Source organism: Betta splendens, chromosome 12, assembly GCF_900634795.4.
Source record: "Betta splendens chromosome 12, fBetSpl5.4, whole genome shotgun sequence".
NCBI lineage: Eukaryota > Metazoa > Chordata > Actinopteri > Anabantiformes > Osphronemidae > Betta > Betta splendens.
The window spans coordinates 8,962,548-8,979,364 of record NC_040892.2 but is presented as its reverse complement, the minus strand read 5'-3'; the positions used below and the strand labels follow the sequence as shown (position 1 = coordinate 8,979,364).

General features: G+C 44.7%; 1 protein-coding gene across 16 annotated transcripts in view; it reads left to right on the top strand.

Moving 5' to 3' along the window:
* fcho2 (FCH and mu domain containing endocytic adaptor 2) overlaps nt 1-16,817 on the top strand; it is a 30,642-nt gene that overhangs the window by 544 nt on the left and 13,281 nt on the right. For 15 of the 16 annotated variants that reach the window (XR_008696344.1, XM_055513587.1, XM_055513584.1 and 12 more), the window contains exons 2-12: nt 5,135-5,226; nt 7,526-7,600; nt 7,688-7,829; nt 8,535-8,687; nt 8,941-9,045; nt 10,043-10,141; nt 12,801-12,897; nt 16,134-16,178; nt 16,280-16,349; nt 16,442-16,466; nt 16,687-16,743. Coding sequence is in view for 15 of the 16 variants with exons in the window: in XM_055513587.1 (XP_055369562.1) it covers nt 5,135-5,226; nt 7,526-7,600; nt 7,688-7,829; nt 8,535-8,687; nt 8,941-9,045; nt 10,043-10,141; nt 12,801-12,897; nt 16,134-16,178; nt 16,280-16,349; nt 16,442-16,466; nt 16,687-16,743 (960 nt within the window). In the remaining variant the exon portion in view is untranslated. The remainder of the gene's footprint in view (nt 1-5,134; nt 5,227-7,525; nt 7,601-7,687; nt 7,830-8,534; nt 8,688-8,940; nt 9,046-10,042; nt 10,142-12,800; nt 12,898-16,133; nt 16,179-16,279; nt 16,350-16,441; nt 16,467-16,686; nt 16,744-16,817) is intronic. The other variant, XM_055513585.1, reaches the window with a different exon arrangement.

Sequence of the window (16,817 nt, the reverse complement as noted above, 5' to 3'; positions counted from 1 at the left end):
GTTCCCTCCGGCTTGGAATGTTTATGGTCGTTTCCATGAATCCTATTGGACGCCTCGACTGTCTGTCGTCGCCTTCGGCCGCACGCGTCATTTTCTTCCGTAACAAAGTTTCAGTGAGAGGCCAGATGTTAGTAAGTTAGAGAACCGCTCTAAAAGCAGTCTACAGCCGCGGTTTAATGGATTTTTCGCTTATAGCTTTACATTGTACTGTCAGCGCTGTTCTGCGGATACTGCTGCTACACTGTGTACACTGTTGTCCATTTACTGCCTAAAGGTCGTCTGTCTGTTGATCATTATTTGACGTGGCTATGTTATAGCAGGTTGAAAAGCCAGCTCCTTTCCTGGAACTCCTCTTCACAAACCCGCCTCTCTTTCACCTGCCTTGTGTTTTAATGTACATTTTAAAACATGCAGTTTATTTAATAATTTGTGCTGTGGATTTTATGGTTGATCAAGTTTGGGGCAATAGAAATAGATTATAGTTGTCTGATGGTGCTTTGGTGGTTTGCCATCTTGTGTTTTGATTATATATCTTTCATGCAGTGCTAGAAAAATAAATGTCTGGTATTTTATATTGCCCAAGCTAAATTATTTAGTATGCATTTAGTTCAGCTTCATTGAATGGGAGCTCGGTACAAGGCTGTACAGTTCTTAAGGTGGGAACATGCAGCCTCAGTTTGTGGCCTCACTTGCCCCTAAATCCAGGTAGTGACAGCTACGAGACATTTAATCTGATCAAATGCACATAGTTGGTGGATTAAATTAAAGGTGTAGCCCTGTGAACCTCCTAAAGTGTTATTTTATAAAGGGAACTTAATCATGCACTACACTGAAAAGACGGGAGCAGAGAGACTCTTCAATCTGCCCTTTGTGCCCTGCAGTGAGCCACAAGAGAATCCAGTGATGGCAAAGATCAGCTGTGTGTTTAACATGCAGGACACACGCAGCCACACTTGGGGAGATGCATCCATTGTCCTTTGACCTGACTGCGACTCTTCTCTTCTGCACATCATGCAGGAGTCTCCACCTGTAGCACCTGTTTCTGTCTCAGAAACAGGTTTCTTCTGCCTCCATTCGCTTTTCTTGAGGAACGTTTTTCCCCTTAGTTTTAGTCCAAATCTGTGCTATTGCAGAGAATATGGTCCCCCTCAGCTGAATAAACATGTTCTTCAAGAATTAGTGGCCAGACATGCTTTTTTCTGTCCAAGTTGCACCACTCTTGGTCACCGGCTGCAGAATTTCCGTTTAGCTATTTGCACGTCTCATTTCCCCTTTTTCTGCGTGTGGGTCGGCTAGTTCGCTGTGGTTCATGTGAGTGAATGTTTTCAGTGCAAAAGCTATAAGATGTGCAATTATCCCCTTCCAGCGTCGTCTGGTGAACGTGTTAGTAGATAGTAGTGGATAGTTTTAGCCGTAGACTTAGGATGAGCCAGTGTTTGATGAGCCAACAGTGTTTATACAGCCAACAGCCTGGGGACAGCCTTCTTCCCCCATGATGCCTGTTTGTGTGTGTGTGTGTGTGTGTGTGTGTGTGTGTGTGTGTGTGTGTGTGTGTGTGTGTGTGTGTGTGTGTGTGTGTGTGTGTGTGTGTGTGTGTGTGTGTGTGTGTGTGTGTGGTCTAATAGCTTCTCACACAGCTCACTGTGCAGCTTACAGCTAGACACAGTGTCACAAAAACAGAAGAAGTAGGAAGAAGACTTGGACACTGGTGACACATTTCCTTTCAGTTGACTTCTTTGTTCAACACATGCTCGCACGCACACACACACACACACACAAGCTGCTACCGTGCTGCTGCTTTCATCCTTCTCCAGACGAAGACCTTGCACAGGGACCAACTACTCCCTATGATTTCCTTCCAAATCATCCCTTTGTGTTGAAACTCTCGTAAACCTCAAGCCGCATTTAGATGCGGTTCAATGAATCCTGGGTTGTGACACACTGACCTGCTCTGTCTTTTATCTAGACACAACACGGTTGCTGCTGCATCCTTACCTCAAGGACTAGGTCAAGTTTTTCTGCGTCTGGGTTTATACCACAAATAAAGCCTGGCTATTCTGGACCCAGCACACGCCACACACAAACGCTGCATGTGTGCCTCTGTTGGGTTGATGTCTTGCGACAGCTCAACGCGCCACTCCCCGACCTCACTGGTCACATGACCTGGGGCAGACACCCTGATGTCATCCCGCTGTCTGCCCGCTCACAGCCCTGGGCTGTACAGGCTGCACCGGGCCGTCAGAGCCATGTTTGTGTAACTAACATTTTCCAGATGAACATGTGTCCAGAACGTGGGACGGCATCATGTCAGCTGGCGCATCTCTTCCTTCTTCACTTGGTTGCTTCTGAAAATGGTGTGACCGCCCTGCAACTTAAAGCACACATAACCTACCTCTGACACATTTAGCACGATGATGTGAAGAATGCACAAATCATGCATCCTACAACAGAGGCTTTACCCAGTTAGGATTAACAAAACTCATGAAGTTAGTTTGTTCTGACTTTTCTGCAGACTGATGCTGTTTTAACCCTAGAATATTTCACTCTGGTATGAATTATGATTGTTTTAGTTTCCGGCTCTGTGCACATTTTCCTCAAAGTGATTAATAGGAATGACCTGTCAGTCCTGTTTACACATAATATTCTACGCTGAAACAAAACCAAAATTGCTGCAACAGTAGAGCTGCAATGCATTGTCCTCCCTGACATCACGAAGGAAGGAGCCATTGCCTTTAACTTGGTGTAAAAAGCCGTACGAAGACATTTTAAGTGACTCTCACTTGGTTTCTATGTGTGTTTTAAGAAGCTTGTAGTGTCATTCTCAGACATTAAACAGTCGATTCCACACACGCAGAGTATTAAAACAGGTTTTGTACTCACACACTGAATTCCTGTCCTCCTCTGCCCGGCAGATGTTACATGATAAACTGCTTCACTGTGGTTTTGTTTATCTGTCCTTTAAGGTGGTATTTGAGATTACGTGTCAGCAAACCAACGTTTTGTAGCCGCCTCTAATTACATTTGTGTTATTGTTGCATGTGAGAACATTATAGAGGACATATTTTAAGCAGCCTGTGGTGTGTTCTGCAGCCATGGCTCAATAACATTCATACTGAATTTAATTGCGCTGCTCCCTTTGTCTCGCTTTGTGCCTCTTTAAAGCTATTTTTGACTCGAGTGTTTCATCTGGTGAGGAATCATGTCGTTTAAAGTGTTAACATCCACTTTTATTTAGATATAATTCTCTAAATGTTACTAATTAGTGCTAATGTCAGAACTATGTTATTTGCGCTTGCCATGTTTTTTTTTCTAATATTCTTTAGAATTAGTTCTGGTTGTGTAACCTGATTTCTAGTAAAACACGCCCTGGCTGCTTTCCTGTGTTTGTTTTTATTTTTTGTATTCAATACTATCACCGTCCCGTCCACAAGCACAGCCCTGACACAGAATGGGCCGTCTTCCTGTTACCGGTACACTCGGCTTCGGGTCACTTGTTGTCACTCACTTTCGCCACTTCCCTGTTTTGTAGACCGATTAGCCACTTGTCAGCGTTTCTCTCAGGGTGTTTGTCTTATATAAAGCTGGTGTTGTTGGTTTGACTCATTATTACATATTTATATTAAAATGTCTGTGGTCCGTTTCCCGGAGGCAGGAAAAAAATCAGCTTTTTAAGCAACGATCCTGTTGCAACAGGAAGCACGTCTCAGTGGTCTCCACACTGGCTGTGCTGTGGGCCAGTAACATGCTTTGCATTTAACATGTGTTTGCTCTGTACATATCACCCTGATGTAGCCGGCCCAGAGCTTCATTTCACAGAAAGCTCCTGAGCTTTCATCTTCGTGTCAGTGTGGAGAGGGATTCAATGTTGCACAAAGGTGCGCACTGAAAACCAATCTGCTGACAGCAGGTTGCTCCCGGAATTAGGTCCTGAGTCAGACAAGAATGAGGATAGGCTGTGGTGCGGAGGTGCTGCCCTAAGTTTATCAAAAGCTTAACTTTGTTATGTATCTTCATTCGTTATCAAGATCTGAAGCTGCAGTCGTCAAAGTTTCCAAAAATATCTCATACCTTAGTTATGTGGCTGTTATTCTAATGTGTCAAAGTAGTTCAGACATGTTGCCATCAGTTACGTTTTTGTTCTCAAAGCTCATCATTCACACTTTATTGCTTGAAACCATGGTTGGTATGTTTCCTCATTCACTCCAGAAACGGAGTAATCTGAGCTGAGGAGGAAGTAAAGACAAGAAGGATGAATGTGCAACAGGAAACAGTGTTGCCTGAATGTCGAATTCAGTGGAGCTCTTATTTTGAAATCAAACTCCAGGAATCACCTGAAGTCATTGCAAACATAAGTGTGGATGTTTGATTCTGCAGACTGTCTGACTGAAAGATGAATGGACCAACACTTATGAGTTCAAGCATTTCGATCTGAGTCAGTTGTTGTACAGGAAGCTGCTTTATTACAGCAGAAAGGGGTCCTCTATACAAACAAGTGTGATGTCACCTATGTGACAAAATTAGTTACATTTACATTTAATTTATTGATATTACTTATATCAGTTTAACAGACGAGAGGAGTAATGTAATTACATCCGGATCTGTATATCTAAACAACTGCAATCATGCTACTATGATTTCCCATTATATTCCCATCAAGAGTTTGTGTAGGATAAAAGATATAAGACAAGTTAACAATGTATTTATTTGAACTGTTTTAGTGTCTAACTATGATATTTACTAAAATACAAACGAACCATTTAAGATGTTCTTTTACATTAATTATTAATGCTTGCGTTTGCATTTTTAAAGCATTGGTGCAACTGGACCCCAGTTACATGGTTACGGCAACACAGGCAGACAGTCTGACTGCCTCTGACATTATACACTTGCGCTTCGGACCAGTCTACCACCATTTTAAACATTTTAAAGGACTATTACTCTAAGATATGGCCAAGATGAGTATGGTTGACCAGAAACTGCTGCATATGCAGCTGGAAGCTATGCAGACAGTGAGGCTGCTGCTGGTTGAAAAGGCCTTCACGGTAACGTGCGATCAGTAACTGTTTGTTAGACCTGGTTCTTGACCTGGTGTTTGCTGACCTGTCTGCATTCTTGTTTTGTCTTTGCAATGCAGGGGGAAAAAAATAATGGCTTTGACGTGCTCTACCATAACATGAAGCATGGCCAAATTTCCTCCAAGGAGCTGACCGACTTCATCAGAGAAAGGTAACACACACAAGCGTGTTCTAGAGACGGGGAACTTTCTGCCACCTTCACAACACAGTCACGTAGCTTAGCATTAATCTCGGCACGCTCTAACTCAATAGATCTTATACTAACAACATATCTAATAGACACGCAGCCCCGGGCTGTTGTTTTGTGCTTAACCGAGGCCGCTGGTGATTCCAGGTCCTGTGGCTGAGGATCAGGTGTGTTCAGCCAATCAGGCGTTAAAAGTGGAAACATTTGGACAATAAATGGGATTTAGTCAGTTGATGTAGAAAAAGAATAATGCCCATTGTAATTCATAAATTATTAGCTAAACAAAGAGGAAAAAACTACGGGAGTCTTTGTAGTTATTATACAAATGAGTGGGAAACATTGTTACAATAAATGCAGTGTTGTGACTTTACCTAACTCTACAAACTTAACCTCAATGTTAAAGGAGATTAAACCTGAGCCCCCTGTAACCTGGCATTATGGGACACTCATTCAGCCCCTACAGCTTGATAATAACGTAATAATAGCTTATTTTCAGATTCTTCCCACTTCTATTAAGATTAACTAGTGTGTGAGAGATGTACAGAATGAGTATAACCCTCTATGAAGAGAAATCTGCCAGTGGGCCGTCATCGGGTTCTGTACGAGTAGAGGAATGCACTCGCGCTTCAATATGTCTGATTTTATATGCTTCATCAGCTTTGTTTACAGGTTATATTAGTTATTCCTGTTATATCAGTTGCGAGACAGTGCCACCGGTAACTGGCTGTTTTGGAGGTTTACACTTCTGTTCTGTTCTGTGTAACATTGCATTGTAAAAGCATGAAAACGTTATTTATTTTATTCATTGTCAGACAGAATTAATTCATGTGGTGCTACAACCTTTTATTACTTCAATCATATTGTGCCAGCTTAAACTTTTGATCTTTTCTGAAAAACGTCACGACGGCTCCCCCTTGTGGGGAAAATGGCTCATTGCAACTTGTTAACGTTTATCAATCGCTTCTCTATTAGTGCCCTGAAAAACACCCACAAGTAAAAATGAACTTATGCGGCTGTTACCTGCATCTGGTTCAAGTCAAACTCTTTCAATCTTTGCCAAACTCATAAATGACTGCCTAGTGACTATAAATTAAATAAATGTCTTTGACCTCTTATGTACATATACTACATAATAATCAAATATTCAATCAAAGTGCAGTTTTAATTAATATAAAGATAATCATACTACTTTTATTAGCTGTGATAATATCACAAATGTCATTGTTACTGCCAGTTAATTGCCCATAATGAATTCAAGTTTTAGTGCTGAGATCATACGTGATCAGCTTCTCTCTGATCACTGCATTTAAAAACCGCCAGTGGGTGATTCAAATAGAATAAAAGAGGAATAAGAGCATTATAGTGTATGGATTTAAGCTTAGTAAGAGAATAGTTTAGACTTTAATGTAATGTGGCAGTGTTGCTTCCATGTGCTGCCGACCAAACGTTGGTTCAGCAGCACATAGAACAAAGTGTATCCTCTGTTTGCATACTGTCTGGCTTGAAAGGAAAAAGTAAACAAACGTGCTGTGTAGTTTTGTGAAAAGATAGAATTGACTTGTGCTGGTGGTATTTACAACCTGATAAACAGTGATTCTTGGACAGTGCACAGATTGGAAGTGGGCATGTAGACTGTAATGCAGCTTGAGCATTTTGATGTTTGTTCTGCTGTGTGTGTGTGTGTGTGTGTGTGTGTGTGTGTGTGTGTGTGTGTGTGTGTGTGTGTGTGTGTGTGTGTGTGTGTGTGTGTGTGTGTGTGTTCCGTTTCCCCCTGGCTGACCTGGTTCCTGTGACGTGACTGCAAAGAGAGACTGGCTGAATGAGACATGCATAATTCACTGTAACACTGCGGCGACTTTTTCATGTTGTTGTTCCTCCTCCTTCAATGTCTCCTACTGTACGAAGGGAAGATGGAAAAAAGAGAAATCGAGCTTTCGTACCCAGGCAGCTTCAACGTGAGGTCTATGAAGGAATCGCAAGCCAAACCGCACTTATTTGCTCGTACAGTACGCCGCGCATGTGGTCAAACATTTATGCTGCAACTTTCTAAATGGATGTTTTTGGCTGGGTTCTTCAGTTGTGCAGCGACATGCCCTATTTAAACTATAACCTAGTTGCGCATATTTTGGAAAAACTTTGTAATGCTATATAACACAAGGCTTTAAATGTGGAATTGTTATCTTGACATGTTTGACCTTGTTAGCGCTGAGCCAACTGAACTTTTATTGCTTCTCCTCCTTCTCCCTCTGTTTCCCTTTCCTAGAAGCACAATTGAAGAGGCCTATGCAAGGTCAATGACCAAACTCGCCAAGTCAGCTGGCAACTTCTCTCAGCTAGGGTAAGTGTGAAGACTTGGATGGCTACGATTTGATGTTGGCAGAAATGCCTCACGCTGTCATGGAATCTGAGGTGTCCTTTATCCCAGGACGTTTGCTCCGGTGTGGGATGTGTTCAAGACGTCAACTGAGAAGCTGGCCAGCTGTCACATGGAGCTAGTTAGGAAACTGCAAGAACTTATAAAAGAGGTCCAGAAGTATGTGGACGAGCAGGCCAAAGCACACAAAAAGGTAAGGGGATGCGGACTGGAGCTGACATGGCATGCAATGGTGCTCTCCACGTCTCCTCCTCCTCCAGACACACCATCATCTCATGCATGAAGCCACAGAACACAAAGTATAATAGGAGCTTAAAATCAGTACGGGTTGTGTTTGTGCTTTTAGCATGACCGTGTAAAAGCTGTCGCACTCGTCTTCTGCTCTCTGTGTTTCTTGGCTGACTTGCAGATACATCCCAAATTACAGTTGAATGTGAAAATTAATCACTAGTAGAAGATGCTCAGTTTCTGCATAATTTGGGACAGTGCCAGTTCTTTTTCTTGCCTCAGCGATGTTTAGAATATATCTAACTGGGTAGAAATGAGCAACAAAGATTCACTATTTTATTATATTCTTACTGTTTTGTCTTCGGGCTGATATGAAAACAGTGTGTGATCCAGATCAAATCCAGAGTTGTGTACCATTTTAAGAAGGCAGTATAAAACTGTAATTGTTTCCTGCTGTGCTGTGCAGCAGTTGTGTCACATGTTGAGGGAGAGAAAGTGAAATACTGTTTTACCAGAGCAATAAAAGAAGCCGTATCTGTTTTCTTGCAGTCTCACATTATAAATAAGGGTAATCCAGGACAAGTGCTGACTGTGTCTCATGCAGCTACAGCACAATGGTTAGCGCACTGTTGTTACTTAGTAACTGTACACAGCATTTGTGTATCGTCAGACAAAAGAAGAGGTGGCGTCCACCCTGGAGGCCGTCCAGAACATCCAGACCATATCTCAGGCTCTGCAGAAGTCCAAGGAGATTTACAATGCCAAAACTGTAGAGCAAGAGCGCCTCCGCAAAGAGGGGGCCACCCAGCGAGATGTGGACAAGGTGGGAGGTCACACTCGCATGTACATGCACACGCCCACATAATCATGGTGCGGTAATAAGGCGTGATGAAGTGCCTTAACCCTCCAGTCTATGCAGAAACCCCAGAAGCTTCTTGCCTTCAGATGTTAAATGGAGCTCGGCTTCCTTTGGCCATATCTCAGCTCATCTGGGAAAACAATGGCCCATTGTCTACATTATGTAAACCGCCAGTGGGTGATTCAAAGTCATTTATCTGTCTGTTTATACTTTCCAGGCTGGAGTAAAAGCCAAAAAAGCCACAGAGACCTACAAGTCGTATGTTGAAAAATACGCCACGGCGAAGTCAGAGTTTGAACAGAAGATGACAGAAACTGCACAGGTATCGTTGTGATTTAACTTCCCTGTCCTGTGTATTCAAAAACAGGTTCCCTGTCTCCGTCCTGTGCAATTGTGTAATACACGAGCCCTCTGTGTTCGTCTGTGTGTATGTGTGTGTTCCACATTTTGGGCGCTGTATCATCTCCAGATTGTGTTTTTTCCTCTGCAACGGAATCGCTGTGGAAAGCCCTTATTGGATCCATCTGAGGGACTGATTAGATAAACTCCAAATTAAAATCAGATCAACAGAATTTGGCCCCCTCGTCTTCCTGCACCGCAGCAGCTCCGTTGCCAGAAATGGTTCCAGTTAGCCCCAACGGTTTTGTTTTCCCCTAGAGAAGGCAGCGTAGCAGCTCCGCTTCCCCAGGATCACAGTCTACAGCTCCTCTCAGACGCGGCACATGTGCACCCGGGTTATAAACACTGAACACATGTGTTCGCTGACATCACTGGGGCTCCTACATGTGTGTTCCCTTTGTCTGAGCGCGTCTGGGTGGGCGTGTCCGTGTGTCGAGCGTATGCTAGCTGTTATCACGATGTCTGACAACACACACACACACACACAGCATCAGTTGTGTGGATGTCTCTGTAGTGTAAATACTCATCTGTGTGTGTTTTGGGTTAGATTGGCTCGTCTTCCTCTCTATCCACTGTGATTTTCCAGTTTATGATTATTTATACTCGTTCTCCTTGGTTCACCCCAAAAGCCAAGAGTCAGACTCGAATGGAAGTAAATACCGGCATTTACTGTAAGACTGTGATCCACACCACACTCCTGTTGAAAGCCAGAGATGAGTCCTTGCAGATGAATTTCATGAACAAAATAATTGACAACTTGGGGAAAAACTAAATGTGTGTGTGTCTCTGTTTGAGCGATAGACCACACAGGAAGTGGAGGATAAGTAAAGTCTGCTTGGCTGTCTCTCGTCCTTCTCGTTGTTTATTTCAGCTGATTCGAAGCATCCTCGTGCCATAACTGTGCTCGCCCTGTCTCACAGAAATTCCAAGACATTGAAGAGAACCACATTCTCCAAATGAAGGAGATCATCCAGGCGTACGCGCAGTCCGTGGACGAGACGCACATTCAGATAGGAGAGGTGAGTGTACATGCGCGCCAACATTCCTGTGGGTGAAGTAGGTGTCTTGTTGACCTGAGACCGTGCTCACTGGGTTCACTGTGCGTCATAACAATTAGTGTTGTCTTTGATCTCACTAATCATTTAACTGAGAAGCAGGAAATGTTCCATTCAGGCCTTTATGCCAAGCAATTAAAAACTGATCAGAACTGCCTCTCAGCCTATCTAAAACACCTCCACAAGTCTGCGTGCTTGCCAGACAGTGCATGATAGTTAAAAAGTGCTCCTCGGGCTCTTGTTTGGAAGAGTGTGTTTAGGTTTTTTAAAAATGACATCACGTCCGAATGTGGAGCCTTTCAAACTCGGCTCAGAACTATATTAATCAGTATGTGGCATTAATCAGAGATTTATCTTTATTTATTTATTCAGCAATCATACTTACAAGTGCCACAGTGAATAAATCAGGTCTAACTACGATCTGCCGCCTCGTGCTCATTCATCTCAGTTCTGACGCTGTAGTTTCGCTGCTGTCCAAAGAGGGCGGCACCGCTCCACCGAGAGCGTCTCGCTCCAGCCTGCAGCCCGGTGCAGCAAGTTGAGAGGAATCTGGAGCGACAGACTACCGCAGGTACCGCAGGCAGCTACCCGAAAGTTTCTGCCTCTGAGCAGGAGACGGCCAGTGCTGCTGCCTGTTGCTGAGCCAAGTTGAAGTACTGTGATGACAAGATTTTATAACACGAAAAATCCGGACCAGTCTTAAGAAGTTGGTGATGAATACAGTTAAAAATCATATTTAGCCACTTTGGAAGCACTATTATTACAGTAGTGTGAGGGAGGAGGAAGAGTGAACTCAAAGGCAAAATCATACTTCTTTATCATCATACGCCTGTTTTTAAATATAAGAAAACACAAACACAAGGCGTATTTATGTATTTCATTTTATTTATATTTGTACATTTTAATGTAAAATAAAAAGCCACTGTTCTAATATTTACCTCAGAAACACAGTTATCATTTCATTCCCACATGTTCCTTTAGGATTTTATCCCAGTTCAGTCTGTGAACTACACATGGCGTGTGTTAGCGTGTTTGATAAACCGGCCGTAGCTTTTAAACAGTCGCACGAAAATTTACAACCGCATTAACTGTCCTCAGATCGCTGCGGCGCACAACAATGGGCTGCATGGAGCATATTAGTTTTTCCACACCAGAGAAAAACAAAGGCAAACAAAACCTGCCCTTCTGAGGTTTGCAGCGCTCGGAGATGATGTGTGTGCTAAGGGAGGAAGCAGGAAAGCTGAACGTAAACAAGAACAGTGGGCTTGGACCTACTTTCTCTTGCAGTCAGTCCACCGTAAAGCATCAGCTCTGTTGTATATTGGGCTAAAATTGTTGGTATTGACACACATTTAAAAAATGATTTACCAGCATGATGGGTGTCTTATTTTACTTGGCAGTAAATGAATCTAAAACAGTGCAGTGTAAAGGAAGGAACGCGCAGCATGAGGTATTTCAGTATCCAGGCACACAGCTCTAACCTTCCATGAGGCCAGGTGTGCCCGTTAGTGTGCGTGCTCTGTTTGTTTTTGTAAATGAGCATTTGTGTGCCGGAGGAGGAGGATCTCCTGAGAGTCTCCGTGGGACGAGGCTTGTGTGCTCGAGAGGCGAGCAGGGCACGCAGGTTGACGACATTAGTGCCCCCCCCCCATCATGGCGGCAGCACCTGACAGATCGCGTGTGCCGCAGTGTGAATGCTTCCTCACCGTGGCAGAACCCCCCCCCCCCTCATCCTCACCCCCGCTCCCCACCTCGCATCTCTTCCTGCCGTGGCACAGAAGGCTAATGCACTCCACCTCGCCACAGGGGCTCAGCGGCAGACGTGTGTGTGTGTGTGTGTGTGTGTGTGTGTGTGTGTGTGTGTGTGTGTGTGTGTGTGTGTGTGTGTGTGTGTGTGTGTGTGTGTGTGTGTGTGTGTGTGTGTGTGTGTGTGTGTGTGTGTGCATTGTTTGATGGTGGAGCCAGTATCACGCACATCTAAATGGTCTGGTGAGATGGCACAGTCGCCCGCTGTTTTCCTTTCCCATGCCTATACATCGCTTTCGCTTCCCCCTCAGTAAACACACGAGCACACATGCACCTCCAAAGCAAACAAGCACCAATGCTGCCTTTCCTCTGATACCGCCCAAAGGGCATCAAGAAACCACAGTGCCAACAACAATGATTCAAGCTGACACAGTAGACTGACAGTACAGTCTCACGTCACCACAAGCAAAACATATTTACACAAAATAAACATGAACTAAGGGCAAAGGAGTGCAGGTAACAGCAGCAGTGAGCACATGATCTTTATCCACTGTCTCTGTGTCTGTTAATCTTTGAAATGTGTGAATGCTGTGCAATTACTGTGTCCGACACATTTATTAACTACATTTCTCCTATGAGCATTAAAACTAAATTTGTAACATAAGTGTTAATCCCTGAGTCTTAAACAAATACATGATTTCTGGGTTAACAAAAAGTAAATAATTTTGCTTAGGGCTGTAGTGTTTTTAATTTTCCCATGTTGTTTCTGCATCTGACAAAATACCATCTGTATATTGTATTGGTGTCATAAAAACAATCAGCAACAGGTTTAGCTCTAAAATTAACTTGCTTTTTGTCTTTTCTTTTTTTTTTAAAGGTCCAGAATGAGTTTGTGAGGAACATTGAAAACACCTCAGTGGAGAGTTTAATACAGAAACTGGCTGAGAGCAAAGGAACGGGCAAGGAGAGACCAGGTGAGCTGCCTGTCTGGGAAGTGTGGGATGTGACTGGGAGATGTGCGTGGACTGTGTTGACCAGATCAGGCTAAAGCCTATTTGGCCCCGTATATATCCTCACTGTGATCCGTGGCTCACCCCATCACCGCGTTTGTCCTGTGATGTCTCTGCCCAGGTGTGTTTGTGCGCTCTAATGTAACCGTAGCACTCACTACATTGTGGGGAGGTGAGGGTATACAGAGAGGGGCAATTAGAAGTAGGAGAGGGCCATCAGAGCCAATCATAGTAATCTGCTGTAAAGGTAGGCAGGCTTGGCATTCCAGCAAGCATGTGACACGCGGGGCTTTGCCGCGCTCACAGACTAAGCAGCCAGAACCAACCTTTTCAGGAGGTCAGAGCTCAACAATGACGCTTGTGTAAACTTTGCCATGCCACAATAATCAAGGGAATACTCCTCAAGACTCTATTGGCGCAGCAGCCTCACCTCCTGCTTACACACACACACACACACACACACACTGAGCTTATTCACCCATAGTTACTGCTGCAGCTCTTGATTTTCACACGTTCCGCCGCTGCCTTTATTAAGTCGTCCGCTGCGGCCGACGCACGCAAAGGCTTTAACGCGGTAAATATCCTGTTCCGTGCACTTGTGCTGCATTACTTCAGGTCACACACACAAAGGGTTCACCTCTGCTGTGTTTGTGTGTACACAAACGGTGACCCCTGTGTCCAGACGCTGCATTCAAGGAGTGGTGGCCTTCATTTGTTTGGACAGCAGAATTAATTGAGGCTAAAAAAAAAAACGGTCGCAAAATTCCTGCCGTATCAAGCCGTTCACTGGGGATAGCGCCGCGGCCCCGTCCCCTGTCAGAAAAATAACCTGTCCGCTCGCTGATTAAATAGCTGAACGGATGGCCGGTCCAGTGCCTTTAGAAAGAGAGAGGTTGAATAAACTTTCTATTGCGGAAACAATCCCAAAGTGACACGCTGCGAGGCGGGGGGGTTCGGAGTGTTCAACGATATCCAGCTGAGCTGTCAACTGGCGGCGGGCCAGACACGCAAGCCCCCCTCCACCCCCACCCCCTTTCCCACCCCCAGTGCCATGTGAAGCATATGCAATTTTAAAAACCATTCTCCGCTCATGCGTGACTACATGCTTCCCTCACAGAGAGTAGGAAGAAAGGAAACATCTTCCCTGTATAAACAAAGTCGTCTGTCTGTTTAGGAGATGTTTAAACAGTTCCTAATGTCTGCCCAGATTTAGGTAATATTCATGTGTCTGGTGTTTGGACTTTTTTTGCAGTTGGTGTGCATAAATATTGTCAGATGCAATCACGGGGCGCTAGCGGCAAAGAGTTCCTGCTCTGCCTGTGGATTACGTCGATCCACAGCATTTGTTTAACATGGCAGAGGTTGAATAAAAAATTTGATGTGTAATTTTCCAGCAAATTCCCGCAATCCTGCGCTTTTTTTTTTTTTCCTCCCACTATTTATGTTTTTGTTGACAGCATCTACAGCTGCTGAATTCGATGAAAGATGATGTCAAATGAGATGATCGTGATTCAAAGCTCCCCCTGCAGGAAAACACGCTTTTCGAGGCATCAGCTGCTCACCTGTTTCATGTCAGCAGTCTGAAGGAGCCGGGCCGAGGGCCAGAACCCGCCGGTTCTGGCTTTGATCGGGCAGCAGCTCGCGTCGCGTACCGGCCGGCGGCGCAGGGGCCCGATGTTGCACAGTAGAGTAGAGCGGTCATCGCTGAGCTTTATCCACTTCACTTGGCGTGATGCAGGCCTCTCGTGACTCGCCGCTTGCCTGCGCTTCACTCAGCGTCGCACGCGCCAAACAGTGCGTCAAGTCTGCCCGCCGCTGACGTCCTCTGGGAAGCCTGGGTCGGGCCGCTGCCGCTGCCGCTGCCGCCGCGGTCTGCGCTTAAGCTAAAATATCATTAGCTTTGTTGTTTTCAGGTCAAAGATTGTTAGTGTATCATAGATATTGCCAGGGGGCCCTGCCCCCATCATCCTCTCTCTGCTGCTCCTCCTCTCTGCTGCTCCTATTACTGTAACTTTTGAATGCTTTTATATATTTCTTCGTGTATAAGGACACATTATGAGTCTGGCACATATAAGAGACAATCAGCAAAACCTTTTGAACTTGCCTGATTGATGTATGCACTCATCGCATGGCCGCTGGTTTTTCAGGTGTGTGTGTGTGTGTGTGTGTGTGTGTGTGTGTGTGTGTGTGTGTGTGTGTGTGTGTGTGTGTGTGTGTGTGTGTGTGTGTGTGTGTGTGTGTGTGTGTGTGTGTGTGTGTGTGTGTGTGTGTGTGTGTGTGTGTGTGTGTGATGAAGCTCCGACACCGTGGAAAAGGCTCAGCAAATGTTTCTGGAGGCGCAGTTGAAGCGTGGCGATTCAAGTGCCGGGCCTCGGAGCTGAATGTGTATAATTGATGAGCATTAAATTAGGTGTAAAGTTTGTTGTCGTTCAGTTTCCTCATGGTCTGATTTATGATATCCATGTAAGTGTAAGCTGTGCTAAGCTGTGCTTTTTTTTTTTTTCCTCTCTCCCCCAAATAATTACAAGACTGGTTGTGTGCTCAGTGATATCACGGCCATTAAGTGGAGCACAGTTGACGATTTGTCAGTTCAGTCTGTTAATCAAGGCTGCGCGGGTTCCTGTGTGTGTGATGGTGTGTTTCTGGTCATGTCTGCATGCCAGGCAGGAAGGTGAACGGGGCATCTCTGAAGCCTGCCAGCGCATGTGTTTGTCTTACTGTAATAAGGTTAGTGACTTTGCGTGTCCTGTACAGGAAGGTTTGGTTCCAGGCTCGGTTTACTCCTCGTACCTGCTGAGTACCAGGACCTCCGCATTGATTCAGAATGAGTTCACCGCTGTGGTGACTCATGTGTCCCAGGTGGGCCTTTTTGTTGTGCCTGTGAGAGAGGACTGCAGAGTAGCGCTTTGTGTCCCCGGGATGGAGTGCCTCATCTTTGTGAGGGCCACCAGACACACAGTTGACTCTGCTATTGACCCTGTCTGCCCCCTGGGACCAGCCTCGCTCTGTTTGTATACACACCCTTTATGGCACAGTAGACTGCCGCTTGTGTGCTTGCCGCTGTGTATTTGTGCCATGTGCGTGCGTGCGTGTGTGTGTGTTGGATTATTGCGTGATGTACATTCACAGCATTCACAGCAGTAGGTCATTGACCCTTTCTATGCCAAATGAACCCATATGATTTTGTTTTGTCTCATTAGAGCCCATTGAGTTTGAAGAGTGCAATATAGCTGTTGCTACCGAAGGTAGGTCTCATTATAAAATAATAAAGATTTATTTAAAACCAGCAAGTGGGTGTGTAACTCCTATTTTCAAACTGACAAATGTTTTGTTTTTTTGCTTTTAGGTGCCAAACCCAGAAGACGAAAACCATTTGGCATCCCAGGTCGGAAGAGAGACAAGGACACAGACTCCACGTGAGTGAAGGCTGTTGCATTGTTGATGCAGCTCGTATTTGTTTCACCACTGGAAAACAATATTACATGTACATGACATCTCTGTTTTCCAGGGAGTCCACAGAGGTGGAAGCTGCTGTGAGTATTCATTCCTTTTGACGATGTTATATTTATTCAGTCTCAGCTTTGTCGAGTGTTATTTGGATTTCAGACAGCAGGAGGTGGAAAAGATCCTTGTTCATTTTATGCCTTCTGCATTTTACTATGTGAACATGTGACTCGCTGTCTGCGTTCCCTTGTTTGTCATGTACGTTCGCCCATTCATTCATTCATTCATTCAGTCTGTCCGTGCTTGTAGAACACTGCCAACGGTGCCCCCCCTGGATATTACGGCTCTATAGACATCCAGAATGCCGTAAGCAAGCTCATACATATAGACCCCACACACAGACACACATTAGTTAGGACCATCGCATTCATTTTCATTTA